Raw genomic sequence first — 16,610 nt, 5'->3', positions numbered from 1 at the left:
CCTGTCTTTATGAACAATGACTCGGTCTGTGTATACAACGTAATATCAAGGGAGCAAATCCACCATAATGCGTACGTGACAGGAGAGGACACGCTGAGCACACCATGATGAAACACTGTGGCTTACTTAACAGCTCGTTCTCAGGGAACGTCATGATGAAACCCTCTAGTTCGTTTAGCACACAAGTTTCGTACAACTCCTATAAGAGAAGACGCTATCTCTGGTAGTCAGTCGTCACTGCCGTCGTCCGCGAGAAACAAGAAGCAGAAGTATGGACACCGCATGTCCACTGTCTCGTGAGGAATGTCAGAAGATTGTCGAGGTCCATTTCCAAACGGACACCGCGAAGATCAGAAAATTTTCGTTGACGTCGCGAAGTAACGATATACAGGGCTTCATGGGCGACCATCTACAGCTTCGTGTGTCGGTATCAGTCAAGGGTAAAGACGAGAAGGACAGCACTGAAGACGTGGAGTTCTTCGTGAAGAGCGTACCGATGGAGGAAGGCTACCGACGGACGTTCGCCACGTCTGGTGTGGCCTACAAGAAGGAGGTGCTATTCTACGGTGACTTGTTGCGAAGTTTCCAAAAGCACCTGCGCTGCGCGGCCTACGAGTCGTCTACATTGTTGCGAACGGTCCCGCAGTGCTACTACCTACGTCCAGATGTGCTAGTGCTCGAGGATCTGGCACCGGCCGGTTTTCGTATGCTGGACCCTTCCGATCCGTTGGACGTCGATCACTGCGAGTGTGTGCTGAAGGCGCTGGCCAGACTTCACGCCGCTTCGCTGATCTTCGAAGAGCGAGAAGGTCGGCGACTGGCCGACGCCTACCCGCTACTGCTGGAGGAGTCTCTGTTCTTGAAGCAACCCGAGCTGCCGTTCTACCAGTGCCAGAGGGGCTGCGTGGATGGCATGCACGCTGCCGTCGACCTGGTGGCTCGCTACGCGCCGGGCACGCCGCTCAACCGAGATCTGCACCGTCTGCTGAGCTCCACCATGGACACGATCTACGAGCTCGTGCAGCCCACCGACAAGTAAGTGCCCCTGTGGAAGAGCGATCGTTCATCTACGTCTGTCAGTCAGATTTCACTGTTTACGACGATGATTTTACAATCAAATGAACACCCTTAGCTACTTACAGGCGTTGACATAAGTCAACGGGGACAGATGAAAATGTGTGCCCCGACCGGGGCTCGAAACCGGGATCTCCTGCTTACATGGCAGACGCTCTATCCATCTGAGCCACCGAGGACACAGAGGATAGCGCAACTGGAGGGATTTATCTCTGGCACGCCTCCCGCGAAACCCACGTTCTCAACGTATTGTCCCGCACTACATTCGTAGGGCCCCCGCCCATTATACTCATTACTCGTGACGCGTTACCGATTCCCGTAAAGAGTTCGGGCACTGTTTGTGCATTCGCACAGAAGAAGAAGATGGTCAAGTGGCCGGTGAGCCTTAACTACATACCGGGTGATCAAAAAGTCAGTATAAATTTGAAAACCTAATAAATCACCGAATAATGTAGATAGAGAGGTAAAAATTGACTCACATGCTTGGAATGACATGGGGTTTTATTAGAACCAAAATGGAGGATGGCGCTCCACCCCATATTGCTAGACGCGTGAAAGATCTCTTGCGCGCGTCGTTTGGCGATGATCGTGTGCTCAGCCGCCACTTTCATCATGCTTGGCCTCCCAGGTCCCCAGACCTCAGTCCGTGCGATTATTGGCTTTGGAGTTACCTGAAGTCGCAAGTGTATTGTGATCGACTGACATCTCTAGGTATGCTGAAAGACAACATCCGACGCCAATGCCTCACCATAACTCCGGACATGCTTTACAGTGCTGTTCACAACATTATTCCTCGACTAAAGCTATTGTTGAGGAATGATGGTGGACATATTGAGCATTTCCTGTAAAGATACTGAAGTCTTACTTTGTTATGCTAATTATTACTATTCTGATCAAATGACGCGCCATCTGTCGGACATTTTTTGAACTTTTGTATTTTTTTGCTCTAATAAAACCCCATGTCATTCCAGGCATGTGTGCCAATTTGTACCTCTCTATATACATTATTCTGTGATTTATTCAGTTTTCAAATTTATACTGACTTTTTGATCACTCGGTATATACTAAGATGGTATCAGTTCTTTCGGACAGTATATATACGACGATGATGTTGTGGTCTAATATTCTTTGAAAAGGAGACGAACTGCGAAGTATCGCAGCGTGTCATCTAGGAGTATAAATTGCTTATTAATTTCCCATCTTTTCGGTTAATTAACACCTTCTTCGCAAACTTTAGTCCGCCGAACTCCAGAAAACCGTTTTTCAAAGTCAGCTAGAATTGAAGAGTCTAGTCAGCCTTAGGCAAAATATAGCAGCACAGATTTAAGCTGTTATCGCACGGGACGAGGTAGCTATGATGATAGGAGCTGTACGAGTTTTCTAAAGTCAATACCTGCTCTTTCATGTTGAGGAGCCATTCTGGCACGTGAAACACAAAAAATTTCTGCAACAATTCGGAAACGTGCGGCGTGAAGCAGAAGCAGTAAGATGGAAGAACGCTCGCTATATCACAAGCAGAACTTAAGAAACGCCATGTTGTATTATTTTTTTCGGTTGAAGCCTTGGAGTTCTTTTTTTTTTTTTGTTATAAATTACAGCCTATGAATATATGCTGTTTCTAAGCGTCAGAACTTTAGGAGCTCTCGAAAATGATTTGTTGTAGGAAAATGACCGCAAACTTATTATTGGTGGTTACAGAATTCTCATATTTAGTTTTTTTCGTCCTACAACTCGTGTGTTATGAAAGTACGCCGTTTTAAGGCAATGGAACACTGAAGATTCATCAATATCGCGGCGTTCTCGGTAAGATTTATTATAATTAAACGTTAATTAACAACATTTCAGCGTCCTTCAGAAGATCGTAACATAAAATACAAGGCCACTGACTGACGAATTCAGCGTAGTGTAATTGGCAGCGGCCGACCCGTGTGGCCGAGCGGTTCTAGGCGCTTCAGTCTGGAACCACGCGACCGCTACGGTCGCAGGTTCGAATCCTACCTCGGGCAGTCCTTAGATTACTTAGGTTTAAGTAGTTCCAAGTTCTAGGGGGCTGATGACCTCAGATGTTGAGTCCCATAGTGCTCAGAGCCATTTGAACCATTTAATTGGTAGCGGCGCAAGTTTGATATAACATGTAGCGGGTACGCATCCCGTTGTACACAGATTTGCTTTCTCACTTTCACGATTTCTAACAGGTTGTGTGACTTTCTTATTAAATTGACAGAAATAGTTTCTACAATACTCAATGTTGTGTAAATATATGTGCTGTCTCTCAGGAGTAAGTCTTTCCTGTTTTGTGAATTTTTCATAGCTGATGTCTTTTCTGCCTGAACGTGAAACTTCCTTTTTTGTCACAACATGTTCACGGATACTGAAGTTTTTCTTTAAATGTACTAAAGACAGAACAACATGACTGGCATATAGACAAGGGGGGAATGTGCGTTTCAATAAAGCTAACGTAGGAATTCTATGCGCGTCCATTTCCGTAAACAAACTGTGCGGTTTGCGCAATGCCCCACAATCTCGTAAGTGGTCTACGGTGAACTGTGGACAAATTGAATATCAACCACTGCGTTGGTAAAGTTAAGCGCAAAATCTCGTCTTGTCTACAACTCTACGGTTAAAGTAAAATATGACAGGCCCTAGTCCCTATGGTTTACAAGAATAATTTACTTTCTGCGATACATCCCTAGAAAAATATCAGAAAGGAGGAATAGCGTCCTCTTCCAGTCTTCACGTGATTCACAAGGATACACGTATCCTCGAAATGTTCCAAACATAGAAAGTGGTTTTTTCTCGGTTATAAATCTTGCCTTCTAATGGCATTTACCCATGTTTCTAAAAGTTGAGGTGTTGAAAAAGGAAACTTGCAATTAAGTGCACGTTTTTTTATTTTATCAGTTCGTAGACACATTTGTCGGGCAAGTGTATTAACATATAAAACATCAAAAACTTATCTACATATCTATCAAATATACTATCGATTCCTTTCTCGAATTTATTTCTACAATTAAACGCTGCGCAACGCTTCACCAGCTCTCTTCGCGTAAAATGGAATGTGTAGACAGTACAGTTACAACTAACAAATACCGTATATATCCCCCGATAACTACATAATATTGAATTTGTATCCTTAAAAGGCATAATACACTTCTGCTTAACACATCGTTGCAACCAGAATTGCGACGAACTCAGGATTCAAAATAACCCACGACTGCAGCGCCTCGGATAGTCAAGTTCTTTTTGTAACATCTTTGGGTTTGCGAACGAAGTAAAGCCGACAACTGCCACTGGAGAGCCCTGAGAGTGCGAAACACGTTAACCAGCCCGTCCCTTGTGCCGACGGCGCTGTGTCTTATGAGATGAATTTTCCATCCGTGTTCACGTCAACGTTAGATGTCTCGACCCGTGTGAGAATGGCTTTAAAAGTAATTATCACACGATCTAAGGCTTAATCTGTTTGCCTTATTTGTACATATTGGATTTACTGTTACCGCCATTTAACAGATTAACAATGATCCTATTCCCTAGTCGTAAACCTGTGGGGATAAGTAAGTGTCACACAGAACATGTCCCGTTACCAATGACGCTATTGAATACCTAATTGCCGAAGATATACTTTGCAGATTTATCTTTGGTTCTAGTGTATAATTGTTGACAACCTAAAACACGGCTGGGCACCGCGTAGCAGGTAAGAAACGCGTATCTAAGTCTGCTCACAGATTTAGTCCACTCATTTTTCAAACGTTTTAATACATTTTTAATTTCATTATCACAAATAAAAAACGTGCATAAATTAATGAGGAAAGAACACACATATTTCAACTACTCTTACACAGAAGTCTGAAGTTCGATGAAAGTGTACTACATCCGATAAAGAAACGAACACTTTTTTTTACATCATGCAATATTTTTTAAAAATATGTTTGTATTAATATCTTCATCTCCACTTTGCTTCAGTAAGGCAAACATAAGTAATGCTTTTCCTAAGTTATGAGTTCATTAGATTCGTTACTGAAAAAACGCTTTCACATACATATTTCGTTCTGAATGTAGTACACACTCGAGTAGCTGTTTTAAACAACTGTGACAACTGATTACAAAGCACATCCTTATAGAAGATACCCAAATATTCTGCAATGCAAAACCTCTCCCTCTCCATACGATAGCCATAAAGATCTACGAGCTGCAACAGTATTTCAGGAGATGTGCTTCCAATGCCCACTGCAAAGTAGTTACAGAAGATTAAAATCAAGTTCAAACTGACTGATGCCATTAAATTCACTGTCATAAGTTTCTCTCAGAGCCTGTAGCACAGCAACAAATGCATCAAAATGTTGGTTAAGTGTCTCCTTTACCAGATTTTTTTTTCCATTTCCAATTACTCTAATGTTTGGCAAGTACGTAAACGAATATCGTGAAAGTTGCTTTTCCTTTAGCACCAGTTTGCAAGGGAAACATGAACCAATTATGGAAGTACTTGATATCATTTTAGCTTCAAGAATCCGAGGCGCTGCAGTCGTGGGTTATTTTGAATCCTGAGTTCGTCGCAATTCTGGTTGCAACGATGTTTTAAGTAGAAGTGTATTATGCCTTTTAAGGATACAAATTCCATATTATGTAGTTATCGGGGGATATATACGGTATTTGTTAGTTGTAACTGTACTGTCTACACATTCCATTTGTTGTGTGTGCTTGGTTGGCTCAGTTCAGTTAGAAATGCTACGTAGATCCAATACCTACCGACAGGCGTCAATCTCTTGTATTATCTTTCTTATGTCCATGAAGAGCGTCATGTCTTTACATTCCACGCAGATATAATGTTAAACAACACCTCTAATCAACCAGTGTTCTTCAGAAAAATAAGGCACACCAAGTACTTCAAGGAAAGTTAAGCAACCTACCGATGCCCCAAACCGTGCAATCTGAGTACATTATTGGTGATTTGCAATTGCACGTTTTTCAAGTAGATCATCGTGACATAGGACATTACTTGTATTTATTGCTTTATACAAACTACTTTCAACTCTTTCGTCGCAAAAGCTACACAAGACTTGTGACCAATCATTGCAGCAACTCCATCGGTACCGCTCGACAACAAACAAAAGCCGTAGTCTATAGTTGTGTCATACATTGTAATCAAACCACACAGTTCCACATCATGTTGAATTCAGAATCGACAGCTCTCAGAAATTTCAGAATAAAATTCAGTGACAGATGTACATATATCTTTATTTCGGTTTATCAGTTTCAACAGATTAATCTGTCATCTTCAGAAGCCTACAGAACTAGCGATATTATAAATAACTATACTTCGGCCATACATTTATGAAAAGTATGAGAAGTGTATTACAGAAAAAATAGTATTGGTTTAGCAGATGTCAGTATCGTTTTCACATAAGTATAATCTCATGACAGGTCCAAATAGGTACTTATTGCATGCGATTATTATAAACACAGACAGACAGATAGATAGGAAATTTATAGTAAATAAATTAGTCTTATGTATATAGTCAAGCTGTTGTGCTAGCAACACGGAATATATATAAAAGCATATAAAAAGTATAACTAACGTGTACAAAGAATTTACGTACAATATATTTGAAAAACTTGGCACATATTCCTAATATCTACAAGGAATAGGCTAATTGTCACGTTTTGTAACAGACGCTATATGATCAAAATAGTGTCTGTTTCTCAATGCACTCTAATCATTCAACAAATCTTTTGAATTTGGGTGAGAGCATTTTTATCCTTTTATATACATTCCTTGCTGCTATCACATCTACTATGTACACAAATTTGATTCATTTACCGTAAATTATCAATCTGTCAATCTGTGTTTTTAAAGAACACGTACAATTTGTACATCTTTGGCCATGTCATGGCATTATGCTTCTGTGAAGCAACTCCATCGCTTCGCTAAACTAATACCACGTAAGTTCTTGTGATACACTTATTATGCTTTAGGGGCCTACATAAATGTATGGGCAATGTCTAACGAGTTATAATATCCCTAATTCTGTAGGCTCCTAGGAATCACAGATTAATGTATTGAGATCGATAAGGCAAAAAAAAAAAAAAAAAAAAAAAAAATGTCCAACTGACGACTGGATTTCATTCTGAAAAATGTACTACTGTTGCTCAGAAAGTAAAAGCCATAAATAAGATAATGACTCTCAGAAACACGTTACACCAATGCTTTCGCACAAAACCAAAGATAAAAAATACCCATATTCCTGTCTTTCAACTATGCTTCGGCGTCTGGCTTCCATAACGTTCACCATTTATTAAGTATGTTAGCAAACAGATCTCACTGAAAGAGAAAGTATCATTTACCGTGAAGAATCCCAAAAGAGGAATTTCCACTGAGCATACATTTGTTGCGGCAGCCATAAGGCAGCATTTCATAAATTCTTCGTCGCTGAAGGGGCACACTACTTTCGATGTTTTGAGAGCTACCTGATAACTCATTTTCGTTGCAGCACCATCATTCATCGCAAGATTTTCTTCCTTTAATTGCTTTAAGTGAGGAAGTTAAGACAAGGACGAACATACATAATGTGAAATCAGTGACAGTAATAATTTCAAAATTGACGTATATGAATGCTACATGAATACTTACCTCATTCTCTCTATTCTATCTTATCTCGAGAAATTTGGCTTTCCTTTCTTCAGTATTCAAATTGATGGGTACATACTTATGAAGCAGATGGAAATGTTGTTGCATGCCACCCTTGTTCGAGGTCTGTATTTTGTATTACACCACAGACGAGGGCCACTTTGCTTTTCAATATAAAATAATTTTCTTCCTAATCCGGGTTAAAGCGTAAGGATTCGTTAAATTTCCGTTTTGAGCATCTTAACTACTCCACGGCTATTTTCTTCTCACTAGTTCTGACTTGTTACCAGAAACGAGAGCTCAGCATACACAATTTTACACACAAAGTAAACAAGCGGCGTTAGCGCATGCGTGTGTGTTTGAAAAGAGCGGCGCTAGAAGTGTTCGGGTGTTGGATGGGGAGGGGAAACTAGGGCTGTTGGAGTTCCGGTAAGAGGGAGGGGGGAGGGGGGGAGAGAAGAAGGAGGAGGTACGGTAGGTACTGCGGGCATATGAGAGCGCATTTGCCTAACCCTGACCTAAATGATACTTTCACTTCGTACTTCAACATATCATAAGAGTTTCATTAACATGACACTACATGTAGATCGAATTATGAATTGATGTTCTTCACACCATGCAATGTAAAAAGAATTCCAAAGGACGATAATGGTGTTTCACCTATCAACATTAAACTCGGTACAAATTTTCATGGTATAATTTGCAATGTTGTAGTAATGTGCTAGAGCTGAAATGTGTATTTAATTGGTTGGAAATAGAGATTCCGAGAGTTCCGGAACCTGTACAGAAAACCGGAATGGAGATCAACATACACATCACCTCCGCCCTTTTTATTGCTCATGGAAACAACACATTGCATGTTGTACCACCATATAGCGACAACTTTAGAGGTGGTGGTTCAAATTGCTGTACACACTGGAACCTCTAATACCAAGTAACACGTCCTCTTGCATTGATGTATGCCTGTATTCGTCGTGGCATACTATCCACAAGTTCATCAAGGCGCTATTGGTCCAGATTGTCCCACTCTTCAACAGTGATTTGGCGTAGATCCCTCAGACAGGTTGGTGGGTCACGTCGTCCATAAACAGCCCTTTTCAATCTATCCCAGGCATGTTCGATGGGGTTGATGTCTGGAGAACATGCTGGCCACTCTAGTCGAGCAATGTCGTTATCATAAAGGATGTGCGCGATGGGGGCTCGAATTGTCGTCCATGAAGACGAATGCCTCGCCAATATGCTGCCGATATGGTTGCACTATGGGTCGGAGGATGGCATTCACGTATCGTATTGCCGTTATGGTGCCTTTCAAGACCACCAGCGAAGTACGTCGGCCCCACATAATGCCACAAGAAACAGCAGGTTGCTGCACTGGCTGGACAGTGCGTCTAAGGTGTTCAGATTGACAGGGTTGCCTCCAAACACGTCTCAAACGATTGTCTGGTTGAAGGCATATGCGACACTCATCCGTGAAGAGAACGTGATGCCAACCCTGAGCGGTCCATTCGGCATTTTGTTGGGCCCATCTGAACCGCACTGCATGGCGTCGTGGTTGCAAAGATGGACTTCGCCATGGACGTCGGGAGTGAAGTTGCGCATCATGCAGCCTATTGCGCTCTGTTTGAGTCGTATCACGACATCTTGTGGCTGCATGAAAAGCATTATTCAAAATGATGGCGCTGCTGTCAGGGTTCCTCCGAGCCATAATCCGTAGGTAGCGGTCATCCACTGCAGTACATCTACATCTATACTCCGCGAGCCACCTTACGGTGTGTGGCGGAGGGTACTTATTGTACCACTATCTGATCCCCCCTTCCCTGTTCCATTCACGAATTGTGCGTGGGAAGAACGACTGCTTGTAAGTCTCCGTATTTGCTCTAATTTCTCGGATTTTTCGTTGTGATCATTACGCGAGATATATGTGGGCGGTAGTAATATGTTGCCCATCTCTTCCCGGAATGTGCTCTCTCGTAATTTCGATAATAAACCTCTCCGTATTGCGTAACGCCTTTCTTGAAGTGTCCGCCACTGGAGCTTGTTCAGCATCTCCGTAACGCTCTCGCGCTGACTAAATGTCCCCATGACGAATAGCGCTGCTTTTCGCTGGATCATGTCTATCTCTTCTATTAATCCAACCTGGTAAGGGTCCCATACTGATGAGCAATACTCAAGAATCGGACGAACAAGCGTTTTGTAAGCTACTTCTTTCGTCGATGAGTCACATTTTCTTAGAATTCTTCCTATGAATCTCAACCTGGCGCCTGCTTTTCCCACTATTTGTTTTATGTGATCATTCCACTTCAGATCGCTCCGGATAGTAACTCCTAAGTATTTTACGGTCGTTACCGCTTCCAATGATTTACCACCTATGGCATAATCGTACTGGAATGGATTTCTGCCCCTATGTATGCGCATTATATTACATTTATCTACGTTTAGGGAAAGCTGCCAGCTGTCGCACCATGCATTAATCCTCTGCAGGTCCTCCTGGAGTACGTACGAGTCTTCTGATGTTGCTACTTTCTTGTAGACAACCGTGTCATCTGCAAATAGCCTCACGGAGCTACCGATGTTGTCAACTAAGTCATTTATGTATATTGTAAACAATAAAGGTCCTATCACGCTTCCCTGCGGTACTCCCGAAATTACCTCTACATCTGCAGATTTTGAACCGTTAAGAATGACATGTTGTGTTCTTTCTTCTAGGAAATCCTGAATCCAATCACAAACCTGGTCCGATATTCCGTAAGCTCGTATTTTTTTCACTAAACGTAAGTGCGGAACCGTATCAAATGCCTTCCTGAAGTCCAGGAATACGGCATCAATCTGCTCGCCAGTGTCTACGGCACTGTGAATTTCTTGGGCAAATAGGGCGAGCTGAGTTTCACATGATCTCTGTTTGCGGAATCCATGTTGGTTATGATGAAGGAGATTTGTATTATCTAAGAACGTCATAATACGAGAACACAAAACATGTTCCATTATTCTACAACAGATTGACGTAAGCGAAATAGGCCTACAATTATTCGCATCTGATTTATGACCCTTCTTGAAAATGGGAACGACCTGCGCTTTCTTCCAGTCGCTAGGTACTTTACGTTCTTCCAGCGATCTACGATAAATTGCTGATAGAAAGGGGGCAAGTTCTTTAGCATAATCACTGTAGAATCTTAAGGGTATCTCGTCTGGTCCGGATGCTTTTCCGCTACTAAGTGATAGCAGTTGTTTTTCAATTCCGATATCGTTTATTTCAATATTTTCCATTTTGGCGTCCGTGCGACGGCTGAAGTCAGGGACCGTGTTACGATTTTCCGCAGTGAAACAGTTTCGGAACACTGAATTCAGTATTTCTGCCTTTCTTCGGTCGTCCTCTGTTTCGGTGCCATCGTGGTCAACGAGTGACTGAATAAGGGATTTAGATCCGCTCACCGATTTTACATATGACCAAAACTTTTTAGGGTTCTTGTTTAGATTGTTTGCCAATGTTTTATGTTCGAATTCGTTGAATGCTTCTCTCATTGCTCTCTTTACGCTCTTTTTCGCTTCGTTCAGCTTTTCCTTATCAGCTATGATTCGACTACTCTTAAACCTATGATGAAGCTTTCTTTGTTTCCGTAGTACCTTTCGTACGTGATTGTTATACCACGGTGGATCTTTCCCCTCGCTTTGGACCTTAGTCGGTACGAACTTATCTAAGGCGTACTGGACGATGTTTCTGAATTTTTTCCATTTTTGTTGCACATCCTCTTCCTCAGAAATGAACGTTTGATGGTGGTCACTCAGATATTCTGCGATTTGTGCCCTATCACTCTTGTTAAGCAAATATATTTTCCTTCCTTTCTTGGCATTTCTTATTACACTTGTAGTCATTGATGCAACCACTGACTTATGATCACTGATACCCTCTTCTACATTCACGGAGTCGAAAAGTTCCGGTCTATTTGTTGCTATGAGGTCTAAAACGTTAGCTTCACGAGTTGGTTCTCTAACTATCTGCTCGAAGTAATTCTCGGACAAGGCAGTCAGGATAATGTCACAAGAGTCTCTGTCCCTGGCTCCAGTTCTGATTGTGTGACTATCCCATTCTATAGCTGGTAGATTGAAGTCTCCCCCTATTACAATAGTATGATCACGAAACTTCTTCACGACGTTCTGCAGGTTCTCTCTGAGGCGCTCAACTACTACGGTTGCTGATGCAGGTGGTCTATAGAAGCATCCGACTATCATATCTGACCCACCTTTGATACTTAACTTAACCCAGATTATTTCACATTCGCATTCGCTAATAACTTCACTGGATATTATTGAATTCTTTACTGCTATAAATACTCCTCCACCATTGGCGTTTATCCTATCCTTGCGGTATATATTCCATTCTGTGTCTAGGATTTCGTTACTGTTCACTTCCGGTTTTAACCAACTTTCCGTTCCTAATACTATATGCGCACTATTTCCTTCAATAAGAGATACTAATTCAGGAACCTTGCCCTGGATACTCCTGCAGTTTACCAATATTACGTTAACTTTTCCTGTTTTTGGTCTCTGAGGACGGACGTTCTTTATCAACGATGATAATGTCCTCTCTGGTAAGCCGTCAGGTATTTTATCGTTTCGCCCAAGGGGGGGTCCCTCTAACCTAAAAAACCCCCGTGTGCACGCCACACGTACTCTGCTACCCTAGTAGCTGCTTCCGGTGTGTAGTGCACGCCTGACTTGTCTAGGGGGGCCCTACAGTTCTCCACCCAATAACGGAGGTCGATGAATTTGCAACCATTATAGTCGCAGAGTCGTCTGAGCCTCTGGTTTAGACCCTCCACACGGCTCCAAACCAGAGGACCGCGATCGACTCTGGGCACTATGCTGCAGATATTAAGCTCAGCTTGCACTCCGCGTGCGATGCTGGTTGTCTTCACCAAATCAGCCAGCCGCCGGAAGGAACCAAGGATGGCCTCAGAACCCAAGCGGCAGGCGTCATTCGTTCCGACATGTGCTACTATCTGCAGCCGGTCACACCCAGTGCGTTCAATAGCTGCCGGAAGGGCCTCCTCCACATTACGGACGAGACCCCCCTGCAAGCACACCGAGTGCACACTGGCATTCTTCCCCGACCTACCCGCTATTTTCCTAAGGGGCTCCATAACCCGCCTAACGCTGGAGCTCCCTATAACTAATAGGCCCGCCCTCTGTGACTGTCGGGACCTTGCCGGAGAATCGGCCACTGGCTCAACAGGCGAGGCATCCTGTGGTGGCTCGGAAACGATGTCATCACCACTAGGAAGCACCCCGTACCTGTTGGAAAGGGGTAAGGCAGCTGCCACGCGGCCAGATCCCACCTTCGCCTTTCGGCCAGGCACGCGCGAGCCCACCACTGTCCGCCATTCACCCTGGAGTGATGGCTGACCGGTAAGATGCTCACTGCCGGAAGACGCAGCGACATCAGGGGTTCCATGTGATTCCAAGGCCACCGAAGTAGGCATAGGTCTCACCACAGTTGCCCCAACGCCACTACGAGCCGACGCCTGCGCCTCGAGCTCGATGAGCCTAACAGACAAAGCCTCCACCTGCCCCCGAAGAGTGGCCAATTCTCCTTGTGTCCGCTCACAACAACCACAGTCCCTACACATGACTATGTTTACCCTACTCTATACGGTGACAAATTCCCAAGATAATCTTCTGATGAGCTACTCTGATAATCAAGAAACACTCACTGAAATACGAGACGCGAAAACTACGCTAGGTTTTCCCAGAAAAACTATTTAAAAGCTAAGCGCAGCAAATAAGTACAAAAACGCTTTATACAAACAGTACTCGCTGCTGCTGGTGCTCTCGCTCTGGCTGTCACAAGACAACTGCTGATTCAAGTGACTAGTGGCTAACGGCCGCGAAACAAACAAAAGACGGTTTTAGGGCGCTTTCTGTTCTAAACGATCAAGAAAACACTAAGAAATCTAACACGAAAACTACGTAAATTTTTATCAAGAACTGTTAGTTACTATGCAGAGCAGATAAACACAAATAGAATCCCTTCCTTAGTGGAAGGTCGTAAACAAAATGCAAAATAAACGCTTTATACAAACAGTACTCGCTGCTGCTGGTGCTCTCGCTCTGGCTGTCACAAGACAACTGCTGATTCAAGTGACTAGTGGCTAACGGCCGCGAAACAAACAAAAGACGGTTTTAGGGCGCTTTCTGTTCTAAACGATCAAGAAGACACTAAGAAATCTAACACGAAAACTACGTAAAGTTTTATCAAGAACTGTTAGTTACTATGCAGAGCAGATAAACACAAATAGAATCCCTTCCTTAGTGGAAGGTCGTAAACAAAATGCAAAATAAACGCTTTATACAAACAGTACTCGCTGCTGCTGGTGCTCTCGCTCTGGCTGTCACAAGACAACTGCTGATTCAAGTGACTAGTGGCTAACGGCCGCGAAACAAACAAAAGACGGTTTTAGGGCGCTTTCTGTTCTAAACGATCAAGAAAACACTAAGAAATCTAACATGAAAACTACGTAAAGTTTTATCAAGAACTGTTAGTTACTATGCAGAGCAGATAAACACAAATAGAATCCCTTCCTTAGTGGAAGGTCGTAAACAAAATGCAAAATAAACGCTTTATACAAACAGTACTCGCTGCTGCTGGTGCTCTCGCTCTGGCTGTCACAAGACAGTAGCCCTTGGGCGGCCTGAGTGCGGCATGTCATCGACAGTTGCTGTCTCTCTGTATCTCCTCCATGTCCGAACAACATCGCTTTGGTTCACTCCGAGACATCTGGTCACTTCCTTTGTTGAGAGCCCTTCCTGGCACAATGTAACAATGCGGACGCGATCCAACCGCGGTATTTATCGTCTAGGCATGGTTGAACTACAAACACGAGCCATGTACCTCCTCCCTGGTGGAATGACTGAAAGTCATCGGCTGTCGGAGCCCCTCCGTCTAATAGGCTCTGCTCATGCGTGGTTGTTTACATCTTTGCGAGGTTTAGTGACATCCCTGAACAGCCAAAGTGACTGTGTTTGTGGTACAATATCTGCAGTCAACGTCTATCTTCAGGAGTTCTGGGATCTGGGGTGATGCAAACCTTTTTTGATGTGTGTATTATTTTACGATTGCTAAGCAGAAGAAACATTTCTCAAAAAAAAGGTGTTTGTTAACATCGAATGTAAATTTAAATATTAGGAGTTTTTTCTACAGGTATTTGTCTTGTGTGCTTTCTTGATCAGAAGTGAAACGTGAACGATAAGCAGTTCGGAGATGAAGAGAATAGAGGTGTGGTGCTACAGAAGAATACTGGTGGTTAGATGGGTAGATCAAACAACTAATAAGAGCTAGTGAATTGAATTTGGGAAGAATGCGGTTTACGGCAAAACCTGACTAAAAGAAGGGATAATTTCACAAGATACATGCTGAGAGTTCAAGGAATAGTCAATTTGGTACAAGAGGGAAATTTGAGGTAGTGGGGAGGGCAAATTGGAGACGAAGAGATGAATATGGTAAGCGGGTTCAGATAGATGCAGTTTGCAGTAGTCATTAAACAAAATGGAGAGACTTGCACAATACAGATTAGCGTGGAGAGGTGCAGGAAATCGGTCCAAAGGCTGACACCAACGAGGAGCGGAACAAAAGGAGACCCAATGAAGGATTTGCAATCTACAATTAAGTTAAGACCCCCACAGCGTGTGAGTTTTATCGCTCTCCTGCAATGTCTCAATAGCTTCTTTGCCTCCCAGCACGTATAACTAGTTTCTGCTGAACACAAAGGAGGAACTCTGAGGCCACTGCTAAAAGTGATTAGACAGTTCACTGCCGCAGCACTTTGCAGAGTCTGGGAACGCATTAGCTAGCGTCTCTGTGGTCCACTAACGCGCCGCAGCTTTACGCTGATAGCGTCTTCGCAAACTCGATTGTCTAGGAAGTAGCAGTTCCGAAACTTCAAGGCGAACTGATTACTATAATGTTCACTAACAGGCTGCTCCTATAGTAGTGGTATACTACCGTCTTCTTCTTTATAATTATCACTCTTCCGACTGGTCTTTTTTGCCCAAAATTTTTTCCTAAGTCCGTTTAGCATATTCGCTCCTGTGTATTTGTCTCCCACAACATATGTTTTCGGAAACGTTTTAAAAACAAATGCTTTCGTCTAGCATGGCATTTCCATTCAGACTTTATTCTTTTGGTTTCCGATCTGTACTTTGTCCACAAAATTTCTAAAATTTTCCGGTATAGTATCACTGCATTCAAATTCTTCCCAATTTTTTTCCCGTCGCTTCTCTCTCCATGTGCCTTTGATTTAAGCACACTAGAACGTGTTAGATTTACAGTTCAGTTTCAGAAACTTATTTATGAATTCTAAGCCAGTATGATCATTTCGTAAAACAAAGCTTTCTTCCCATGTATCAGTCTGATTTCCTACCTTTCTCCATTGTTTTCGTAGATTTGACCTTTGCTAGCTTTTGATCTTGTTTATTATACTCATCGTTGTTTTCGTCTTCGTTTCTTTTGTATTTCAAGAAAACACTTCTGCCGTGATTTACACCTAATAAGAAGTTTTGTAACACATGTTTTATTGCTTTTTCAACTATAGTTCTCTTAAATTGCGAGCCGGCTTTTTCGGCTTTATAATGGTAGTTTGTCTATCTGGAATGTTTATTCTCATGATTCTCAATCGGTCTCATTTACATGAAATAGATACATAATTTGTGTCCGTACTTCATGCATACTTTCATCAGTTATCTAAACAGCAACTCCTACGAGGTCCATATGATTCTTTTGCATCCCTCCCTACGTAGGTGAGCTCCAACAAAATATTCTCAAATTCTGAGGAGAAAGTTGGAGACCAAAATTTCGTGAGAAGATCCAGCCGCGATGAAAGATGCCTTTGTTCTGATGATTGCCACCTCAGTTCGCATATAG

The 16,610-nt window shown here is 42.8% G+C and overlaps 1 protein-coding gene across 1 annotated transcript in view; it reads left to right on the top strand.

Moving 5' to 3' along the window:
* Positions 1–202: 202 nt before the first annotated feature.
* The window catches only part of LOC124596152, a 60,399-nt gene continuing 43,991 nt past the window's right edge, over positions 203–16,610 (top strand). Inside the window, exon 1 of the mRNA XM_047135177.1 lies at positions 203–1,035. Coding sequence (XP_046991133.1) covers positions 272–1,035 — 764 coding nt within the window. The 5' untranslated portion in view covers positions 203–271. The remainder of the gene's footprint in view (positions 1,036–16,610) is intronic.

Source organism: Schistocerca americana, chromosome 2 (genome assembly GCF_021461395.2).
Source record: "Schistocerca americana isolate TAMUIC-IGC-003095 chromosome 2, iqSchAmer2.1, whole genome shotgun sequence".
Lineage (NCBI taxonomy): Eukaryota > Metazoa > Arthropoda > Insecta > Orthoptera > Acrididae > Schistocerca > Schistocerca americana.
Note: the sequence above shows the minus strand (reverse complement) of the source record. Positions and strands in the feature narration are given on the sequence as shown.